This window comes from Aquila chrysaetos, chromosome 18 (assembly GCF_900496995.4).
Source record: "Aquila chrysaetos chrysaetos chromosome 18, bAquChr1.4, whole genome shotgun sequence".
Classification (NCBI taxonomy): Eukaryota; Metazoa; Chordata; class Aves; order Accipitriformes; family Accipitridae; genus Aquila; species Aquila chrysaetos.
Window position 1 is genome coordinate 25,633,817 of NC_044021.1, and position 20,462 is coordinate 25,654,278.

General features: G+C 42.7%; 1 protein-coding gene across 3 annotated transcripts in view; it reads right to left on the minus strand.

Annotated features, from left to right (window-relative positions):
• SLC66A2 (solute carrier family 66 member 2) overlaps positions 1–19,312 on the minus strand; it is a 67,663-nt gene extending 48,351 nt beyond the window's left edge. The window contains exons 1-4 of one of the 3 annotated variants that reach the window (XM_030041676.2): positions 18,994–19,312; positions 9,086–9,219; positions 4,716–4,769; positions 2,344–2,382 (exon numbers count right to left, since the gene is read on the minus strand). In XM_030041676.2, coding sequence (XP_029897536.1) covers positions 2,344–2,382; positions 4,716–4,769; positions 9,086–9,219; positions 18,994–19,196 — 430 coding nt within the window. In that variant the 5' untranslated portion in view covers positions 19,197–19,312. The remainder of the gene's footprint in view (positions 1–2,343; positions 2,383–4,715; positions 4,770–9,085; positions 9,220–18,993) is intronic. The other 2 variants (XM_030041677.2, XM_030041678.2) reach the window with 2 other exon arrangements.
• Positions 19,313–20,462: the final 1,150 nt, after the last annotated feature.

Genomic DNA, 20,462 nt, shown 5'->3' on the forward strand with positions numbered 1-20,462 from the left:
ACAAAGTAGACCTGAATTCCTCAACAACTAGAACTCCATTAATTTAAAAAAAAAAAAAAAAAAAAAACCTTTTGGCATCCTAGTTTCATACAGAGACACCATTAAGACCCCCCCCTCCTCAACACTCTCCCCAAAAGATCAACAAAAGCACTGTGAAAGTAGTCTGTTAACAAGGATGCATATAAACCTGAAGAGAAGGGATCTAAACCCCTTCACACCCATGCGCAGTCATGCACAGACAGAAGTGGTGGCAGCTGCATCCCAGCAACAACTGTGCTTTTGTTATGTATTTAACTGCACAGCAGCTGTACAGGGAATTCAGCTACTAGAGAGCATGGTGCATGGTGTAAAAGTCACATACTTTCAATGAAACCAAAGTGCTGCTGCCCACAACCGGCCAAGGAAAACCACGTCTCTGCCCTGTCCTCAGCTCCGCTCAGGATGTTGAGGCCCGGACAGAGAAGCACATTGTGCACCTTATTTACAGAGCACCCGCAGAAAAATCACACCACACGCCTGCACATTTGCAAGCCGGATGCCTCTGCTGAACCCAAACAGACCAAACCCTCTGAACAGAGGGAGCCAGAGAGCCAATTAAATAAAGTTTACGTCCTTCGTGGCACATGTAACATATTAGTGCTGTTCTAGAGTATGCCAACACTTAATTTATCACAAACCAACTGATGCCCTGAGTTAAGTAAAGAGTGCAGGCAAAAGAAGAGGTTAAAGTGTGAGTTATTTACCAGGCTGTCACACTGCCAGTGGAACCACTGTAGCAGATGACTGCACCTTCACATTACTATTTTCTCTTCATGATTATGCAGATACTAACTCTGTGAAAGTAACTACACGTACATTTTACATTTCCCCCCCCCCAAAAAAAGTAGTTTTAAATATTTTTGCAACAGGTGTTTGATGAATCTAAGTTTTTATCATTTTATTACTAGTCTTTTAGAATGTAATGTTACATGGATAACTTTTTGTTTGGGCTCAGGATTCAGTAATATGGCAAGTTTTAAAACCAACTTCAGAGAAGGAAGGAAAACCCCTGTGATCCACCAGAAGTGTCCTTCAAAACATTTAAACACCTACTTGGAAAAAACCAAACAAGTCACATTCAGCTTGAGACTTGCCTGCCACACCAATGAGACAACTCCAAACAACTTCAAAAGATACAGCCTCTTTGGAGTGATGCCTTGTTTAGTGTTTTGCTACTTCTGCCCCAACAACCTCCAACTCTCAAAGGGCTCAAAAACATATATAGGAAACTTGTATTTTAGTGTAACAGATTAAGACATTTATCCACATTTTTTCTAAAACTTCTCATCAAGAGAAACAAACAAACATCACTCAACTGCAGCTTTGCTCAGCCTCAGCGGTAGCCATCAAATGCCAGGCAGGTACTAGGTAAAACTAGATACTTGCGTTAGTAAACAAAGGGAATAAAGCATTATTCCTTCAGAACCAGAACTACTTAATCCTTTCTAATCCTTCCTTTGCCTAGAAAATTAGGGGAATAATTTTATGTTGTGGTTTAACCCCAGCCAGCAACTAAGCACCACCCAGCTGCTCACTTCCCCCCCACCCAGTGGGATGGGGGAGAGAATCGGGGGGGGGGGGGGGGGGGGGGGGGAGTAAAACTCATGGGTTGAGATAAGAACAGTTTAATAGAACAGAAAGGAAGAAAATAATAATGATAATAATAACAATAATAAAATGACAACACTAATAAAAGGATTGGAATATACAAAACAAGCGATGCACAATGCAATTGCTCACCACTCGCCAACAGATGCCCAGTTAGTTCCCGAGCAGCGATCCCCCCTGCAGGCCAACTCCCCCCAGTTTATATACTGGGTATGACGTCACATGGTATGGAATACCCCTTTGGCCAGTTTGGGTCAGCTGCCCTGACTGTGCCCCTCCAGCCTTCTTGCTGGCTGGGCAGGAGAAGTTGCAAAGTCCTTGACTTAGTCTAAACACTACTTGGCAACAACTGAAAACATCAGTGTGTTATCAAGATTCTTCTCATACTGAATCCAAGACATAACACTATACCAGCTACTACGAAGAAAATTAACTCTATCCCAGCCAAAACCAGGACATTTTATTTCTGTATGAAATCAGGAAACCCTACACTCTGGGGCCCACCATACTGTAAATTATATTTATTTACTCTAGGTCAGTGAAACTGCAGCAACCTTCCCCCATACTCTCAACATCCCTCAGCACTGACTGCTATAAAGTCAGTTTTCAGAGTCATGTGCCAGATAAAGGCTTTTTCAGATAACATGTGGAAAAACAGTGGCATTAAGTGGTTTGTTGGATTACTGACAAACATACCTAAACACAATCCCAGGGAGCACAGCAGGAGCTCAGTTCCTATTCAAAAAGAGGCATCAAACAAATGTCTTGGTATTTATCTAACAAGTTCACCTGAAATTCATTGGTAGACCAGTACATTTTCAGATTAACAGTTCAACAGTTCTACAACAAAATAGCGTTCATGTATAGCCAATCTTCAATTACAAATGCAGTATACAGAGCATTTACTACGTAACCAGAAGAAGAAAGTAATATAATAGTTTCTGAAGTCTAAAAACATATTGAAAAACATTTTTTACACCACTGAAATAAACAGGGGAAATGAAAAAGCCAATTTGTTCTTCTTGAACCAAAGTTTAATCAAAACTCATTAAAAGACATTGTAAGAATGCACTGCCACATGAAAGTATGGCAAATACTCCCCTTACCTAACATCTAAGTGAGCTTCCCCAGAGCTGTAGCGAAACATAGCACTGCAGGACATAGCTCAGTTAAGCCCTTTGTAAATTGAAGTATGACATGCTGTGACGTAAAGCACCATGCGTCCCACTCTTTAAACCACTGGGATATACTTCTGTGTGTGCATTATAAATAAACACCTCAAAACACTTCTCATTTGTTTACCCCAGCAAGAATTATCACATTCAACAGACTTGACCACGCCAGTCTTGAAACTTCTGAGCAGTAGTGTAAAACTGTCCTGTTCCTTAGTGATAATTCAATTCATTCCATTTTGCTAAGCAATTCCAAAATGAACTTCAAGTAACATTTATTAACCAAATGCTTCAGACTTAAATCAGTTGGATTAAGAGGTGTGGTGCTTTTTTTCTACAAACCTCAACTTTTTAAGCTATCAAACTACCAAGACAAATGACTTTTTAACCAAAAAAAGACAAAAAAAAAAATCTGAAATGAGTAAAAGGTCACATTAAATAACTTATTTCTATTTAATTTTAACCACTTGAAGCATTTTTAAATAATCCACTCAATCATAACTAGGAGCACAGACAGCTGTTTCTAGCTCTGACACTGTAAATAAAGCATTGCTGAACACTAGCAAAAGACAACAGGAATACAGGCACAAGGAAGACAGGACTGCTTAAAGTTTACAGTCCCTTGGTTAGTGTTGCAAGCCAGTGAGAATGACTACAAACCAGAATTAAAGACAAACAGAAAAACAAAATAGTTTGATACTGAGTCCAGAAAAAAATGTTTTGAAAACACAAAAGGAAAAGGTGCTTTGCAAAATACTGGTATCAGACCAGAAAAGGTAAATTTCCCAAAGTGTGCATTTTGTCCCTAAATCTGAAAGGGAAGATCCAGAAGATGAATCAGTAAAAGTGAATGTATCTAACCTTAGCAGGAATGGTCTTACGGCTTCAACAAAGTACTTGCGTTAATATTACTCTTTGGTAGTGTTTCTCAGAGCTAACTCCAGTTTAATTAACTGTGTGTTGAAAAATCTGGAAGTAGAGACTCTCCTTTTGCATGAGTAATATTCTTCTTTACCCTGTATTTTTTCAGCTCACCCCTTACTAACTCAAGAATTGCAACAGAGCATAACTAGTATCAATATGAGATTCTGTATCGGTTCAATTAAAATCAGTCTAAAAGTTGACTGTGGTGAATTTCTGTGCCTCTAGTCAGTATAACTTCCTTAATTCGATACCCCAACTAATTTAAAAGCCTAAAACTGTCTTTCCAAACTACTACGAGTTGAAAATACTGCAAAGCTGGTTTGCATCTAATACTTCCTCTTCCTCAGGCAAATTAAAGAACAAAGATTCCAACTCTGAAACTGAAGATTGGAAGCTCTCACCTTAAGTGTTACTAACTCCCAAATAATTTTGAGGCTGCTCTAATGAAAGAGAGGAACAAGCCAGAAAATTTCACAAGGATGCAGGCATTTTGCTTGAACACCAAGTGTTGTGGGAAATTTCTTATCTAGCATTCTGAACAATGCTGAAAGATACTCCTGTATTTTTCATAGTTTCCTCCAGAGTCAGAGCTGGAAGAGGAAGAACATGAGTCTGAAGAGATGGATCCCTGTATCATGTAATATTTTGCTTGTCTAGCTTGGGGAAGGAAAAAGGAAGATATCACTGAGACACACAATGCGGTGAATTCAACTGCCTTCAAAAAACTGGTTTCTGAAATAGAGCTGAAAGCATCTTTTCCTCTATGAACGTTAAAAGCGGGGAGGGGAAAATAAAAATTTAAAAAAATAAAATCACGCACCAGGTTTTAGTATGTCAAGAAAAGGTAATGCAAACATTCTCTATAGAAATGATCATGCAATCATTTCTAAAAATGGTTATAAAAAGTAGCAAAGCATGAAATACGTAGTTGAGAGGACAACTTCATGCAGAATGGGTTTGCACAGTACATACCCAGATAGGATCTCTTGGGAGGTGCTTTGATTTCTTCATCCTTACTATCTGCAGCTACATAAAAAACAGTTGAGGGGGGGAAAAAAAAAAAAAAAGGAAGGAAAGACAAACAGACTTGTATGATTAAATGCAACAGTGGGTCTTTTAGTTACAGTTTAGTCAGTTAGTACATTTTGCTTATAAAAAAATAATAGCCAAAACAAAACATGCCAGAAATTTTAGTCTCCATGCTTTCTGTAAGGCTCCCACCCCATGATGTTAAGATAGGGTCGAGCAGTAGGAAGTCCCATAACAGTCTCAATGCACAACCCAACAGCAATCTACCTAGGGGAAGAAAATGAAGACTTAAAAACAGTGAAACAGACAGCTTAACGCTTACTTTATAGACTTTTCATGATGAGAGAAAACAGGTTGTTACTTCAGCAACCTTGAGTGTGTAGATTTGTATATATAATCAGCTAAGACAATACAGTTGCCTTGCCTCCTGTGGAAAATGCTGTTCTAAAATAGTTTCAAAAAGCCTGAGCTTAAACCAATCGTATCAAGGATGGAGTAGATCCCATCTGCAACCATTCTGCATGTTAAATTTTTTCACACTAGCCTTCCTCTGCCAGCTGAAAACCATGTATTATGCAAGAGTGCTTTCCGGTGCCAAAACCAAAGCTCTTCAAGGGATCAGAGTGCTATAATAAGATTCAAGTTATAAAGCAGGTTAAGACAACCAGCAGTTGGAAGGAAGACAAAACTGGATGAATGACCAGAGGAAATCACCTTCATGTGAAAACAAGAGCCCATGTTCTACTTAAGGAGCCTGAGCTGTACTATAATAAGAAGAGATGACTAAGAGCCCGCTCTTAACAAATTATGTCCACTGGTTTTCAGTATAGTTCATACATTCAGGGTGCTCAAAATCTGCCACAATGTCTTGGGCATAACTGAAATTGAATCTTTGTGAGAGAGAGGTGGAAGGCTTATTTGGGGAAACAAAAAGAGGATTCTTCATAAGAGTGTCTGTCTCTCCAAGAATATGAAGAGACTGCTCTGGCCTGCCAACATTTTCAAGAGGAGGTGTTTTTAGTTGTCTGTATCTGTGAGCACCTTGCTTCAGCCTCCTCTTGATTCTCGACTCAAGACATGGCACATGCACATTTTGCTCTTCAATATTTAACTCTCTAGCATGGTAGCACCATCATGGCCCAGAAATACTACAACACTTTTAACAAAAACAATTACAACAAAAGAAACTACCAATGAACCTTGACCCTTTCTGTACTGAGCCAACAACACAGCATGCATATGGCTGCACAGACACCAATTTAAAAGTGGGCAATGAATAAGGAGAGCTATTGTTACCACAACAATGGTACCAGGAGATCTGCATTAAAGCAGTCAAGATGCAATTAAAGTGGTGTTAAATAAGGGATAAAAGATGAGGAGGTATTGTTCATGTCTGCTGATTTCATCTGAAGACTCTTTAACACAGCTTTCAAAGTATTCATATGCTGGAGAGAGAACTGTTCTGTCATGGAGGTTTTAAAATAAAGTCGGGTTTTTTTGTTTTCTTGTTTTGCTTGTTTTGTTGTTCGCTTTGGGTTTTTTTCAGTTAAAAACGGGCTATACAGTCCACGTTTAAAAAATAATAAAACAGTTGGATATATAAAAAGGACTTACTCTGTTTTCAATCAGTACATGTAATTGAAGGTTAAGGTTCATGTATCCAGAACAAAAAGTCAGAGAAGGCAGCAGCAGCACAAGATGGGCTCCACCAATTTCAACTTACTGTCACTTTGCAAGACTGGGGGCGGGGGCGGGGGGGGGGGGGGGGCGGGGGAGAATCCCATAATCGAGAAGTAACTGAGAGAAAAACATAAAAGATTATATGAGTTTTCCTAATACGTTCTCTACGTAGATCCTAAGAGAAATAATCAAACATTACTGGAAAGCATCCAGGGAGACTGTATTTTTCATGCTATGATAGTCAACCTATAAATGGAAGTACAAGCATTTTGATTGAACGGCTTTATGTCTATGTTCTGAATTGCTATTGATACGTATTTTAACCCAGTAATGCCACAAACAGACTACAGAATACAGAACAAGCTTGTCAGGATTAGGATAGACTTCCTTAATGCTTCAAGAAATTTTAAGTAGATTCCTTCTGAACTAGTTATTATTTAAGGGACTTTATTTGTGAGAATAATAAAAACAAAAGAAAAAAGGCTACTCCCACATAATTCAAAACACACTGGTAAACATATACTAATGTGACTCAGGGGGAAATACCGCATTTAATAGTAATACAAGAAAGTGGCAAACTCCCTTCCACAGAAATATTCTATTCTGTTCCCTTCCTAAATATTTTGGATTATTTTGCAGAAACATTCAGAGGGAGGATAGAAATTAAAGAAGAAAAATGTTTAAATTGAAGACCAGCCATCTGAGAAATAATAAATTATATTATCCTGCAGAAATTGTATACTTTTCCCTCAGGATTCTGCAAGGTTAATCAAAAACACTGGCTTCAAGCCTAGCTTCTCACTGCCCCGGTAAACTATGAGGAAAGAAAGTAAAGTACACAGATTTATCAGCTTGCCTAGATCACCATAAAACTTAAGGAGATAAGATTAGGTGTAGGATTAGAAACAGGTATCTCACTGTGCTTGAAATACAAACCTATCCTTCTGCCTCGCTTGAAAGGAGCTTTGTATGCATTTATATGCTTATTCTGAGCCATCACATTATAGTTGGCCTTACTAAAAATGAATCATAGGTAAGAAAAAGATTTTAGCTGTTCTCAAAGCTTGTGGGAGGATGCAAGCCTTTCAATGAAAACAAATAATTAAGGTCCACAAGTAGGTAAAATCAGTCTCTCTAGCTAATTAAACACATGACAAGCTGAGTTTCAGAAAAAAGGATCAAATGGCACAATGCAACCTTGAGGAGTTTCCATTACCTGGTAAGTGAAAGACTGATTAACCTTAGGAGACTGTATGTCTTTCAGGGAGAGTTGTTTGAAGAGGGCTATATACTAAACTGAATAGCCTCCCTTTTTGTCCAAAGGTTACCGAAGGAGTCTGCAAGACTGTGTGTCTGTGTGTAAATGTGCACGAGGATAATTTCCCCTCAGAAAGGGCAAACAGAGAAACCTTTCTGCCACTTCACAAAACGCCAGCACAGAGAGGAAAGGAAAGGAGGGAGAGAGCATACATGCCCCTCCCAAATGCTTCCTGGATTTTAACTGCTGCTAAATCTGACTGAAAGTAGTTTTAAAGTAATTCATCCTGCCAGATTAACAACCCTTGTGAACACAGCAGCTTGTGTTTGGGAGCTGGAGTGCAGCTGCTCTTCCACATGAATTCACTTACCTGAATAGTTTCACACTACACTCTACAATGAGCAGGAAACGAAGTAGCTTCCTTAGCTATTAGATAAATTAGCCTACTGCACAGCCAGTAGCTGCTGCCTTCTACTGATGGCTGTGGATATCTGGAACTGGATCAGACCCTCAATTATTAGGGAGTGAGGGAAGAAAACAGATGGAGAGAATAAATTCTACATCCATATTGGCAAAACAACTGACAAAAAGCTGACAGCATTAATTCTGTTCTTGTTGGTAATACGCTGTAACGTAAAATGTTGTAAGTCAAAGTCAACACAGAGAAACACAAAACCTACCCCTCTCACACTTATCTGGGAAAAAAAGCAGGGACTCTCCACAAAGCTTGAACATTTCATTAAATAAATAATAATACTCTGGCCCTGACCAAAATTATCAATGCCTCAAAATTAACAAATAACCAAAATAAAAAATATGTGAAAATTCCCACAAATCCCAACTAATCCCACACTAAAGCCCAACAAAATGGTATACAAAAAGACACAGTTTTGCGGCTATGATATGACAGCACCTCCTATTTTGACAGCCAATAACTCAGTAAGTAGAAAATAAGTTATGTACAAAAGCAAGCGTTTGCAAATGCAAAATAAAATTTCAGATAATATTGTATGATCATACCTAAGAACTTGGTAGGAAGTACCACTGAAGAAAATAACTTCTTATTCTGGCCAAAATCTTAAAAAAAAATCCAGACCAGCACAATGGCATAACAGCCAGCTCTATATTCAGGGCGTGGTGTGAAATATTAAGGAGAACTCTGATTTCTACACTGAACCAAGACCTGTCTGAAATAAAATGACAGTTTTATATATTTATCTGGAATAAAGCAGTTTCAAAAAAAGTTCAGGAAATGCTACACTGAAGTAAGCAGAAAGGAGACTGGATTGCAATTCAGACAGAACTTTTGTCCAAAATACAGCACACCATGCTTTCAAAAAGATTTATCCTGCAAAAGCCAGTTCCTGTCACTAACCTGCAAAAGAGCGGCGTTTTATGTTTAGCTCGTTGGACACACGTACTTCAGTGCACAGTTTCAGCATCAGTAACATAGTAATGATCATGATAATGCTTTGCCACAAAAGAGGGGATTCAAAACGCCTTCCAAACCTAAAGAAAAAAAAAAAAAAAAAGGAAAAGAAAATATATAAAACATCTCAAAGGTGACAAGTGTTGTACTCAGTTACTTTCATTCTTTGATCCTATATAAGCACCTGAAAAAGGAAATCCTAACTGTAACAGGTATGAAAGGCTCAGGAAGAGAAAGTCACCAGCCAAATTTAGATGCACATACAGTATATCAGAGTCACAATCCCCTTGCAGGAGTATCCAAGAACCTTATTACAACATCGCTGTGGACTGATCCTAGAAATTCTGAAGCCAGCAGCTTAAGTCTTTGTTTCCAAAGCCAGCAGCAAACCTATTATTTTGAAAGGAGAAGATTCATTGAGCAGTCAAGGCAGTACAGAGAAACCAGAGAGTTATGCCACATAAATACCAGTTATGTGTTGTCTCCACATACACACTCTGTAGATTTCACAAGGACTTCCGTGCAAAACTTACCTTTCGCAATTTTCCATTTTTAAGGTGAAGTCATAAAAACAATAGCACTTGTTCTATAAAGAAATACGTAACCACAGCTACTACCTTGCTACATTTAATGTAATGTCTTCCAGGGGCAGGGGGTTGGGGGAGCTGCGGTTTATGCTTTGTCTGCCTCTAGACATCTGAGTGGAAAGACCATCTGCAGAACACACCAACCAGTTCATCAATTTGTGCCTAATTTGGACCAGGGTTGGGGGAAGTAAGAAAGTCCAAAAGATGTGCGAACCAAACATACATGATTTGTCCTCTCCTGCCCTCCCCCCTTCCCCCAGTTTAATTTCTGCTCGCTCACAGATGATGCTTGGTGGGAACTACTGAGCCCTTCCTGCACGTAACACAGAGGTGATCTTGGATTGTGGCCAATCTTGACTGAAGAGCTTACTCTTATGTGATTGCACGAGGTTCTGCTGTAGGAAAATGAGACCCTTCGGTGAAGACCGGTGATGCTCCGAGCTCCTCTTCCTATGTTACTTGATGAAAGCTCAGCAATCCCCACCAGACAGACTCAATAAGTGCATTAGAGGTAAAAGGTGGAGCTTTTCATATGCAGCCCTCAAAGCATATTAGATTTACAACACGAAGGCTGCACATCATGGTGAGCTGCTTCTCTGTGCTCAGTTCTGCCAGTTTTTACACCGTGAAGACAGAGATGCTGAGGAAAGAATTTGGTGAAAACACATTGCTCTGCTCCCCAACTCCTTCAGCCTGCACCGTGAGGCACACAGGCTTTCTGAACTTCCTCACAGCACAGTTACTAAGGCCATTTGCTGAACACATCGTGCTGCCCAAGATCTCAGCCTCACAGGCATGACAACCATTGCCCTCTTCTTGACAGCTCCTGTTTTATAGCACCCTGGCAAAATAGAATTTCTTATGCTTGGGCTACTTTCATGGCCAAGCTCCATGTTAGTAAAAACCAACTAGGTTCACCATCACACTCTCTCACACAATACTGCATTTCCACTATAGCCATTTCACCAGAGAGATATTTTTTTGTTATGAGTCAACTAATAAGGAACAGGAGAGAGACTGGAAAGTCCTTAACTAGCTTCCTTGGAAATCTTCCTGCGCAGAACAGCCAAGCAGCCCACACAAACAAAAATGGCCAAGTATTTCATGCCTAACGGCATACAGCTAAGGAAAAGTACAACGCCTTGAGCCTCCACACCACTGCCAAAGACACCACCAGTAGCTACTGGAGGAATAGCAGTTCCATGTACCTTAGTCCCCCCCCTTCTTTCTAGCATCGATGGATTTGTGGTGGGCCACATGACAGCGATTATCGTAACAAATTTGGAAGACACTCTGAGGCAGGAAATAAAGAACACAACTGATGCATGTAGTCATACGCAGAGTGCACTCTGGATAAGGCCTTCACTGCACCAGGAAAAAATGCAGGGGAGAAGAACAAAAGTTTGGCCTAGCCTATGCCTGATGCCCCTGATCATTCAGCCTGTGTTGCTGACCATGGCCAAGTTCCCCTGAACTACTGGAATTCACTACTGTTACATTTATCTCTTATTCAGGGAATGAGGAAAAAAAAAAAATGGGAAAGACTTACTCAGAATTACAGAGCAGTTAAAACTGCTTACATCAGGTTTAGAAAAACATCTCCAATTACAAATGCATTTTCATGTAAAAATATAGTAATGCATTTAAGAGGGGCTGAGCTAGCAGCACAATAAGCTAGAAGCTATTATGATGGTAAATCCAGCCACAGGTCACTGCAAGGTTAGTTTCTCCCTACTGATGAGATTATTGGCCATTCAGTAATGGATGCCTCACAAAAGTATTGCTTGCAGTATAAACATCCACCCACTACAAACACACCTAAGCATGGCCACCTGCTGTCTGATCATAACAATTTGCCATCACCACAGCCTTACTGGAAATGAGGCTGGAAGTATTGCTGCAGATCCTCAACCCCTTAAAAACTGGGGGGATGGGGGGGGGGGGGTAAAACAAAACTCACAACACACAAGAGGTGAACTGGAAATTTAAAAATTCTTGTAGGGACTTCAAACAATGCACAACACCTGTAGATTTTTTTTACAACCCTCCAGCCAAAGACAACAAAGGTTACACAAAAAAACATACTTATGTGAAATACATCTCCCCAAACACCAATCCCCAAATTGAGTCTCACAGGCAACACAACCCTCTAAGCTAGGTCACATCTACAGGAAACCAAACAGCTGCCACGGAGACCAAGAGGCAGAGCAAACAGGACATGGCCTACACCACACTACCTGGACAACAAGACTGAAGAGAATAGCAGTGTCAAGGACCACAGTCGGGTTCCTGAAGCTTTAAAAGCAAAGCCAGAACATTCATTTTGCTCAGGATGACAGAAACAATCACCACTCCAAGCTGCTTACTCTACTTCGCATTGATATTAGGGCCTGCCAAAGCAACACTAATCCAGTTTAAGACTCCTCAAGCCAGCTTGAGCTAGGAGCACAGCAAGATGTGAGCCCTGCAGGGAGAGCGTGCTGTTCCATGTTCTGTTTACTTTCTGCCTCACAGACGCTTTTCCTATCTTTGCCTAAGCAGGAGCCAGGAGGGGAGGAACATTAGATTACAAGAGGAAGATGAAGAGCCTTGGATACTAGAATAGGCTCGCAGAAAAGAACAACTCTGAAGTCCTGGGGATGAGAGGGTCACCATCATTATTCTGCATTTTCACCCCACTACTACAATGTTATGTGACAAAGTGAACAACAGTGACATTTGCAGTATTCGGGGAACTCAGACTTCATATGGCAGCCTACAAAGAGACAAAGAGCCTTTCACTGTTTACTTAATACTATAAAAACAAAAGAACTCTTTCTTGTGCTAGTCAAACGTGCCAATAAAGGGGTGGAGGTGCTTACATTTTGTTAGTGTTTCAACAGCCTTAAAACGATTAGAGCATGTTCAAGGTGATAAAGACATGAGAAGTGCACATTCAAGCCAGAGGAGAGACTAACTAGTCATTGAGCAAACTACATCATTCCATCGGTACAACTCAATCCTGTTGCAATAGCCTTGCTATTCCAGCCCTGGGCCTACTCAAAACAGCAAATGCCAGTTGTGCAAAAGAAGCCCAAACTAGACCAAACACAAAAGGTTTGCTTATCTCTTTTCCTAAGACAGCTCTGAAAAGAAACTGACTGCTGTTGGTGCAACCAGATCACCATCACCCTGACCGCACTGTTTCCTCCTACGCTGCTGGACGCCATTCCACCTTCCACCCGCTGGCTGCTGTCCCAGGCGGACTCCCGTCTGGGGCAGGGACTCCGTCCCGTCCTCTGCCCGTACACCGGCAGGGCTAACGTGGCACCGCTTCAGCTCACAGAGCCGGTTCCGCTCACCACAGGAGTGGAAACCACCGAAGTTCCTACAGGCCTCACTGCTCTGGGTCTATTTTTCCAGCTCTTTGGGAAGTTACAGGAGCTAGGGAACACGGAGAGCATGCAGGATACCGCACGCACCACCGGGGCCACAACAGGTAGCCCAGGGTAGCTGTCTTGAAAGACATCCCATACAACTACAGAATTTAATCAGCAGGAAGAACAAGAAACAAATTAGTGTTACAACAGGATCTCTCAATACAAGTTTCTCCTTGACACGTAAACTTCCAGGACTTTATGGAGCACCCAAAACAAGCTTCTCATGTGGGCATACAAAATCCTGCTTTACCTTTACTTTTTGTACAAAAGAGCAGTGCATCTTATCCTTGCTCTCTGGCATTTATAAAAAGGAGGAGGAATTGCGTAACTCTCTTGCTCTCAATATCTGAGCAAGATTCCACCAGCAGGCCATATGTAATGCAATCTTTCAAAGTTGTAGTCACTCTGTCAGCTTGGTTGACAGCATCATCCCACCATCCCCACATGGTAAAAGCTGGCAAGATTCATTTTAGTAACAGAAGTCTTAAAAGCAAAAGTTTCTCCTTCCCACAGGAAGTCCTACAAACAAGCACCACTGGCCCACCATCTGAAGCCAAAGGAACAGCTGACAGCAGGGACCCGATCCACAAGTAGCACTGTATGCGTTACAGCAAAATAAATAAATATGTAGGAATCTACCCCAGACAACAGCAATACCATTTTCCTATAAATTACCTCCAGCTGCATACATGTCTCAGTAAACCTCTATTCATAATAGGGAACTTATTCCACTGACTCCAGCACAGAGAGCTCCCAGTTCCACTGACATTACAGTCTTCAGAACGTGCTTTGTTTCAGGAGAACTGATGTGGAATGCGTAGAGGGTTACCTTTGCTCAAAAATAACAGACTCCACAGTTTTCACCTTTTCCCTGACTGTCTGAACTTGTTTCCACAGTTTGTCTTAAGGCAACTATTTTGTGAGAACAACTCCAAAATCGGACAGCTTTATTTTCTTTTGTTTGGATTTCTATGGTGTTGCTGTATGAGGTTTAGGCCAGTGGCCCACAGAATTGCATCTCAAAACCTTTGGAAAGAATATTGTCTTCCTGGAAAATATACAAACCATATTATACTACTACATAAAACATTTTACGGACTGCAAAACTGACAAAAAGTCCAAAAGCCTCTGGGAATAGCAGGGAGCATAAATACTTTTGGCTGAACTTACTCAAGATACAAATAAAAATGCCTACTGCTGACTTCTAAGAAATCTGCAGTTCCCTTTCATCGAGCTATTTATTCTGATTTTAATATTAAAAGAAACTATAATTTATCTCATCATAAGCTCTGTTTTTTAAAAAAAAAAAGGGGGGGGGGGAAGAGAGAGAAGGGGAAGAGAGGGACAACTCACAAGTAAGTTTTTCTGCATCCTCCACCCCCAACTGATTACACAACTCTCGCCCACCTTCTTGTTCCTGTTTTGATCATGACAATGCAAAGCTAATCAGCTGGCAGAGTGCAGGCCACGTGAACCAAGAAGACATGTCCGTCTTGGTTGCAACTGAGTTCAAGTGCCACAGTGCGCTCTGAAGCCGGCCCACTACTTCAAACCAGCCTAGGACAGCTTAACCAGATGATTGACCACCTCAGAGCTCAAGCATCAGTAAGACTCGGGGTACAATATTTTAACCAGTCTTGAACAAGAAATCAGAGCTAACTCTAGCAAGCACAGTAAGACATTAGCTAACAAAAATGTTAATGAAGTGTCTTACTAAAAATGCAGAGGGGAAGAAAATTGATACCAGATTTTTTTGGAGCATGCCAAGCATCTTCCTATGTACCAGAATTACAAAGGCGTTCAGTTTTGCACTGCCTCTTCCTCTTTACCCACAGCGCAGACCTTCTCCAGGCTGATCAGTCCAGAAGTCGAACCGAGTGGAGAGTGAGAAACAATGACCTATGGCGTCTGGAGAAGACAGACAGGAGAAGCAGTACGGACAATGGCAGAAGGACTAGAACAAAGGAGCAGCTGATACCAATCATAAATCACAACCAACAGCTACACTGCCACCCCAAAATAAATGCTGCTTTGAAGCGTTATATAAAATTACAACAATAGATTATTACTAAAGTAAAGCTAACTTGATATCAAGTCTAGTCACAGCACAAAATCTGCTTCTCACACTGGTAAGCAGAAACCCCATTGTGTGATGCTGTGAGCACAGACTGTCTACTTTTCAAAAACTTTTTTTTTTTTTTGTCAGAATCCTCTTTAAAAGGGCCAAAGACTTCACATACCGTCAACACACTGAACCACAAGTTTGCATGGTCAAACTTCTACTTTCTTTTTCCTCAACAAAAGCCATGTGTGCATAAACAAAACAAAGTGGAATCATGCCTGTTGCTATCCATATGCAGTTTTCATTCTTGCAGACCAGTCCTCTCCCACTGCTTTTCCACAAAGTTCTGGCATATTGTTGGAGCAGAGCAAGGCCAAACACACATAAGTGAAAGCAGAAATGTCTCTTTAAAGATGACATTTTGAGACATTGTGAAACAGAGAAGCATGAAAAATGACTTAATAGATAATGTGTTACTGTCATCACTAGCAAACAGAAGTTCTTTGAGCACACCCTGAAACTAAGGGATTAGGTGGGAGGAAGACAAGGAGGAGAGGCATTGCACTGAGTCCTCCTGACTTTAAAAGATGGCTTACTATTGGAGACAATCTAATTGGAGGAAGAGAAACTGTGAAAACAGGTAACTGGAAACAGGATTGTTATCCTTATCTCAGTAGTATTTTGTTCATTGGCTACTGTCACAGTGCAATACACCAGCTGCAACTCTACTGACACATAAAACATGCCAAGAAGATTAGGAAGTAAATACTCTATTTGGAGGGGAGATGAAAGGTCAAAACTTCACCCACTGCAAAACCAAATGTCAAAAAAAAAAAAGAAAGAAAAAAAAATCCTCAGAGATAACTAAGTACAGTTCTACGAACACATGGAATCTGCCAATTCACAAAGAGGAAATGAGGGAATTGCCCCCACAGCTGAGGTGAACAAAGTATAGTAGAGCCATAAGGGAGTGGTGGAACCGAGTCTGTTTTGAGTGACAGAGATACAGAAAGGCCAGCACTACTCAAGAGTGAAAATACAGAGGAAACATGGCATAAAAGGTAGGAACTGTCTCCTCCTGTTGCCTATGCATCTGAAACAGGTAATATTCCACTCTGTGAGCCTCAAATTCAAGAATATATGAAATTCAGGGAAAATCTGGAAGTAACAACAGAAACAAATTACAGAAATGTCTTTGAAGTTAAAAGAAAAAAAAAAAAAAACAAAAACCAAAAACCAACTGTGAGCCATCCTAAGAAATAATTAAGGCCTGAAAAGCAACACTGACAGTTTTTTAAGGCCTATCACTTTACATACTTATTTTTGGAGCAGGGTGGAGGGGAAGTCAGGAGGGATGAATCTGGCACAAATCATATGCTTAATAACCAGGGGTAATGAAAAGAAACTAAAAACAATTGAAAACAGCAGCTATATGTCAGTAAAGTTTTCAGAAGAGACTTGGAGTAAGGCCTGGGCTGGTGTGCTAAAGGGAAGGAGGAGTAATCTTACCAACTGGTACATTGAAAGTCAGATTGGGGAAAAACCATACACAAAACAAAATTACTTGTAGGAACAGTTCTGTTCCAGCACAAGAATGGATCAAATTACTGAATAAATTTAAAACAAAATAAACAAAAACCTTCTAATTCCCTCCAATGAATACTACATACACATTGAAAATAATTCTGCTGTTTATGTCAAATTATTTAGAGTGCTGTGTCCCAGATAATACATCAGCCATAGGTGACATTAAACAGCTAACGCAAAAATTGAACTGCCAAGCTGCTCTATGGCTGCATTTTAAACATGTTCACAGAAATCAGAGGCTCTTGCTCTGCTATCTTCCTTTAATCATCCATATGCCCAAAGGATAATATCCACCCTCAATGCTGCTTTCATGACTTACTGGTGTTTATAACGAACTACCAGGGATGCCTAACCTTTGTAAGTAGAGAAGCAAAATATTCTCTCTCAGGGAACACTGAATTATCATTATGCAAGTCTTCTTTTCTGTCTTTTATTTCAATAGAACCAGAAAGAGAGGATTCATTGTAAGTACAGACAGAAAGGTTTCTGCAGGCTCATGCCTGCAACGCTTCCCCATAGAAGCAGCTGCACCACGAGCGAGCAGCATGCCTTACACTCCCACTGTAGCCAGACACACCTATGGACATGCTGTGTGAAGCCATTCCGTGCCATCACCGAGCTCCAAGATGACCAGACCCTACACAGAGCTAGTATGTGTCAGGGAGTGATAACTATTATGTGGCTTAAATACTCACCGTAAAAAATTACGTAATCTTATCAACGTAACTGCATTCTCTCTCTTTTGAAGTGTTGACAAATCTTTTAACATTGACATAAACTACAACTTTTCATTACTCGTAGTACTTATTCTTCTGCACATCTCCTAACTAGATATACTTAAAATCAATTCAAATTAAAGAGCTTTCAGTTCTTCCATAGTCCAAGTCTCATTTAACAGATGTGCTCGTCTGGGTTACCTAGAAACTGCCAGCATCTCCATTCAGGTGCAAGTCACTTGTACATTTCAACCACCTCCAGTGAAACAAAAAATTAGACAATTTCTATTTCTCAAACTGTCAACTCGGGCTTTTCACTTCTCCCCTTGCCTGTTCTACTTCCTTTCTGCTCTCTGCTTTCTCCAACAACTGCTCCATACACTTCTCCCCAGGAAAACATAGGTCCAATGCAACAAGTAGCTCTGATATAGTGATGACCCCTCAGTTTGACTGCCAGCTGTGGTGCCAAGAGAGGGTCCCCTATTTTCTCCACTCCAGCACAGCACTTACATGTTACATTTTGCTGTGGAAGAATCCAGGAATCTCCTTATACTTAAAGAGTCAGAGGAGCTTTAAAAAGAAACTGGAAACGAACCAAAGGATGTAGCCTGCTGCCTATCAGTTCTTTGTGGACTACAAGGCAGTATTTTGTAGTCCAAATATTCTTGGAGTAACTGTTCTTAGTTGCAGTAATTTCCCAGACTATTTAATCTTTGGTTTCTCAAGTACATTCCCAGTGTTGTAGCATCTATATTATACGAAGCAATGAGGAATGCAAGTTACTAAAATTCATTCACAGCAATCACGCCCTAATAACATTTTCTTTGTCCAGCAGCACAAGACCTAAATATGGAAACAAACTTGCTTTTAAATATTTAAAGTGGTGCTGAAAACAAAAAGCATCTGCTTTGAAAGGTAGCCCACCTATCAAAGAATTAATCGCTGAATTATCAAAGAATGAATTATCAAAGAATGAATATTTTCATCTGTAGTTGCGCATGGAGCTCTAAAAGTGAGCCCCCTCTGAAGCCAGTCGGCATCCCGGGAAAATGCAAGAACATATGGCAAGTGTCCCAGTGATGTTAACACCAACTAGATGCTAGAATAAGTGTGCGGGACCGGGGCCTTCACTCTGAGAACGGTGCTAGAGGGGCAAGGGAAATGTAAAATACAGTCAGCAAGACAAAGAGATCTTAGAATAAACCTCTTTTCTTTACCAGCGAGTTAAAAAGTTGCATCTCGGGACATCAGAGCACTGATAATCAGATCTGGCAAGGGTAACAGGCAGCGCTCCTGAGCCCAGTTCATTTCACTCGATGCAGATTCGCCTGCTTGCAGAAAGAGTATTCTGATCTTCAAGAGAGGGGAAAAAGCACGCAAAACGTATTATTTCCTCAAACATTCCGAATCAAAGCTTTACGACCAGCAAGCAAGCGAGAACCTTTCGGACCGGGCAGGCACAGCACACGCAAAACCAACTTACCAAAAAAGTATCCGCAAAATGTTTGCGACCAGCAACACCAGGCAGACGTAGGTGGAAAAGCCCTCCGCGTTCTGCGTCCGGCGGATGTCCCTGTACTGCGGGATGTAGGGCACCACGCCGCCGAACACCATGGCCCCCGCGGCACCCCACGACACCAGCTGCTGCATGGGGACCAGCAGCCACTCCAAGCCACCCGCCTCCATGACGGGGAGGGATGGCGGAGGAGGGGGAGAAGGGCTGCCCCGGGGGCGGTCAGGCTGAGGGATCGCCTTCCGCGGCAGTTCTCCCGGCGGAGGGAGGGCGGCTTTAGCCACGCAGGGGCTCCTGGACGGGATGCGGCACCGTGACCGCGCCCGCTCTCGCCGGGCCAGCACCTGGGGACAGGGACGGGGCGTCAGCCTGGCTCTGCCGCCGGCCACCACCGAAACCTAAACCGCAACACCCCCCCCCCCCCCCCCCGCCACAGCCCGGCGCGACCCTCCCGCCCTCACACGGGGAGGGAAGGAACCCCGGCTCCGGCGGGCCCCGCCGCTGAGGAGACAGACCTCCCGCCACGGCTGAGGGGGGAGAGCACGGACACAGGCCGCCCCCGGGTCGTTTCTCTGAGGGGGGCCTCCCTCACCCGCCCGCGGTTCCCCGCCGCGCCCCGCTCCGCCGGAGCCACGCGAGTCTGCCTCCCTGTCTCCCTCTCCGTCTCCCCCCCCGCCTCCCCACCTGCTCCCCGAGCTCCGGCCGCCGCCATTCCCCCTCCGCCCGCCGCCGCTCCGCAACTGGCGGGGGGGGGGGGGGGGGGGCGGTGAGGAACGGGCCGGCGGCAGCGGCGGGCCCCGGGCGGGCCGTGACGCCACGATGACCAGCCGCGCCTCCGCCAATGAGCGACGGGGCCGCCCCGACGGGGCCGCCGCTGGGTCTTAGCGCCCGGCCCCGCGGCGGCGGCGGCGGCAGCCCACGCCGTGTCACCCCCTCCGTGTCAGTGTCACCGGGGAGGCTGCCCGCGGGCGGGACCGGCCCCGCCGCCGCTAACCTGGGGCATTACTGCCTGGCCGCCGCCCGGGTGCGCTTTGCCAGACACGTTCCGCCCTTGCTTGCGTGGGCTCCCGCCGCTCACGCAACAGGGGAGAAAATCGGATGGGTTTTCCCGCGGCTGGGTGATGTACGCCTTCGTGTCGCGGATCAGCAACTGTAAATGGGTTGCTGTGAGTCTTGAAAGGAGCTGAAGTAAAACTGGAAAGAAATGTTCGCTTCGGGGCTTCGGCAGCTTTCTGTTTATTTCCTGCACAGCTGCAGCCGTTTCTGCCACCTGGCGAGTTTTTGCCGCGTACGCGCAGCACGTGAACCTGCCCCGTTGCTGCAGAGACTATTTTTCAAAGAGCATTTTTGGGGTACCATCACGCAAACATCCAAAACACTCTCCTACGTAGATGAGGTGACCGGTGACAACATTGGGACTCGCCTTTCCCACAGGGACG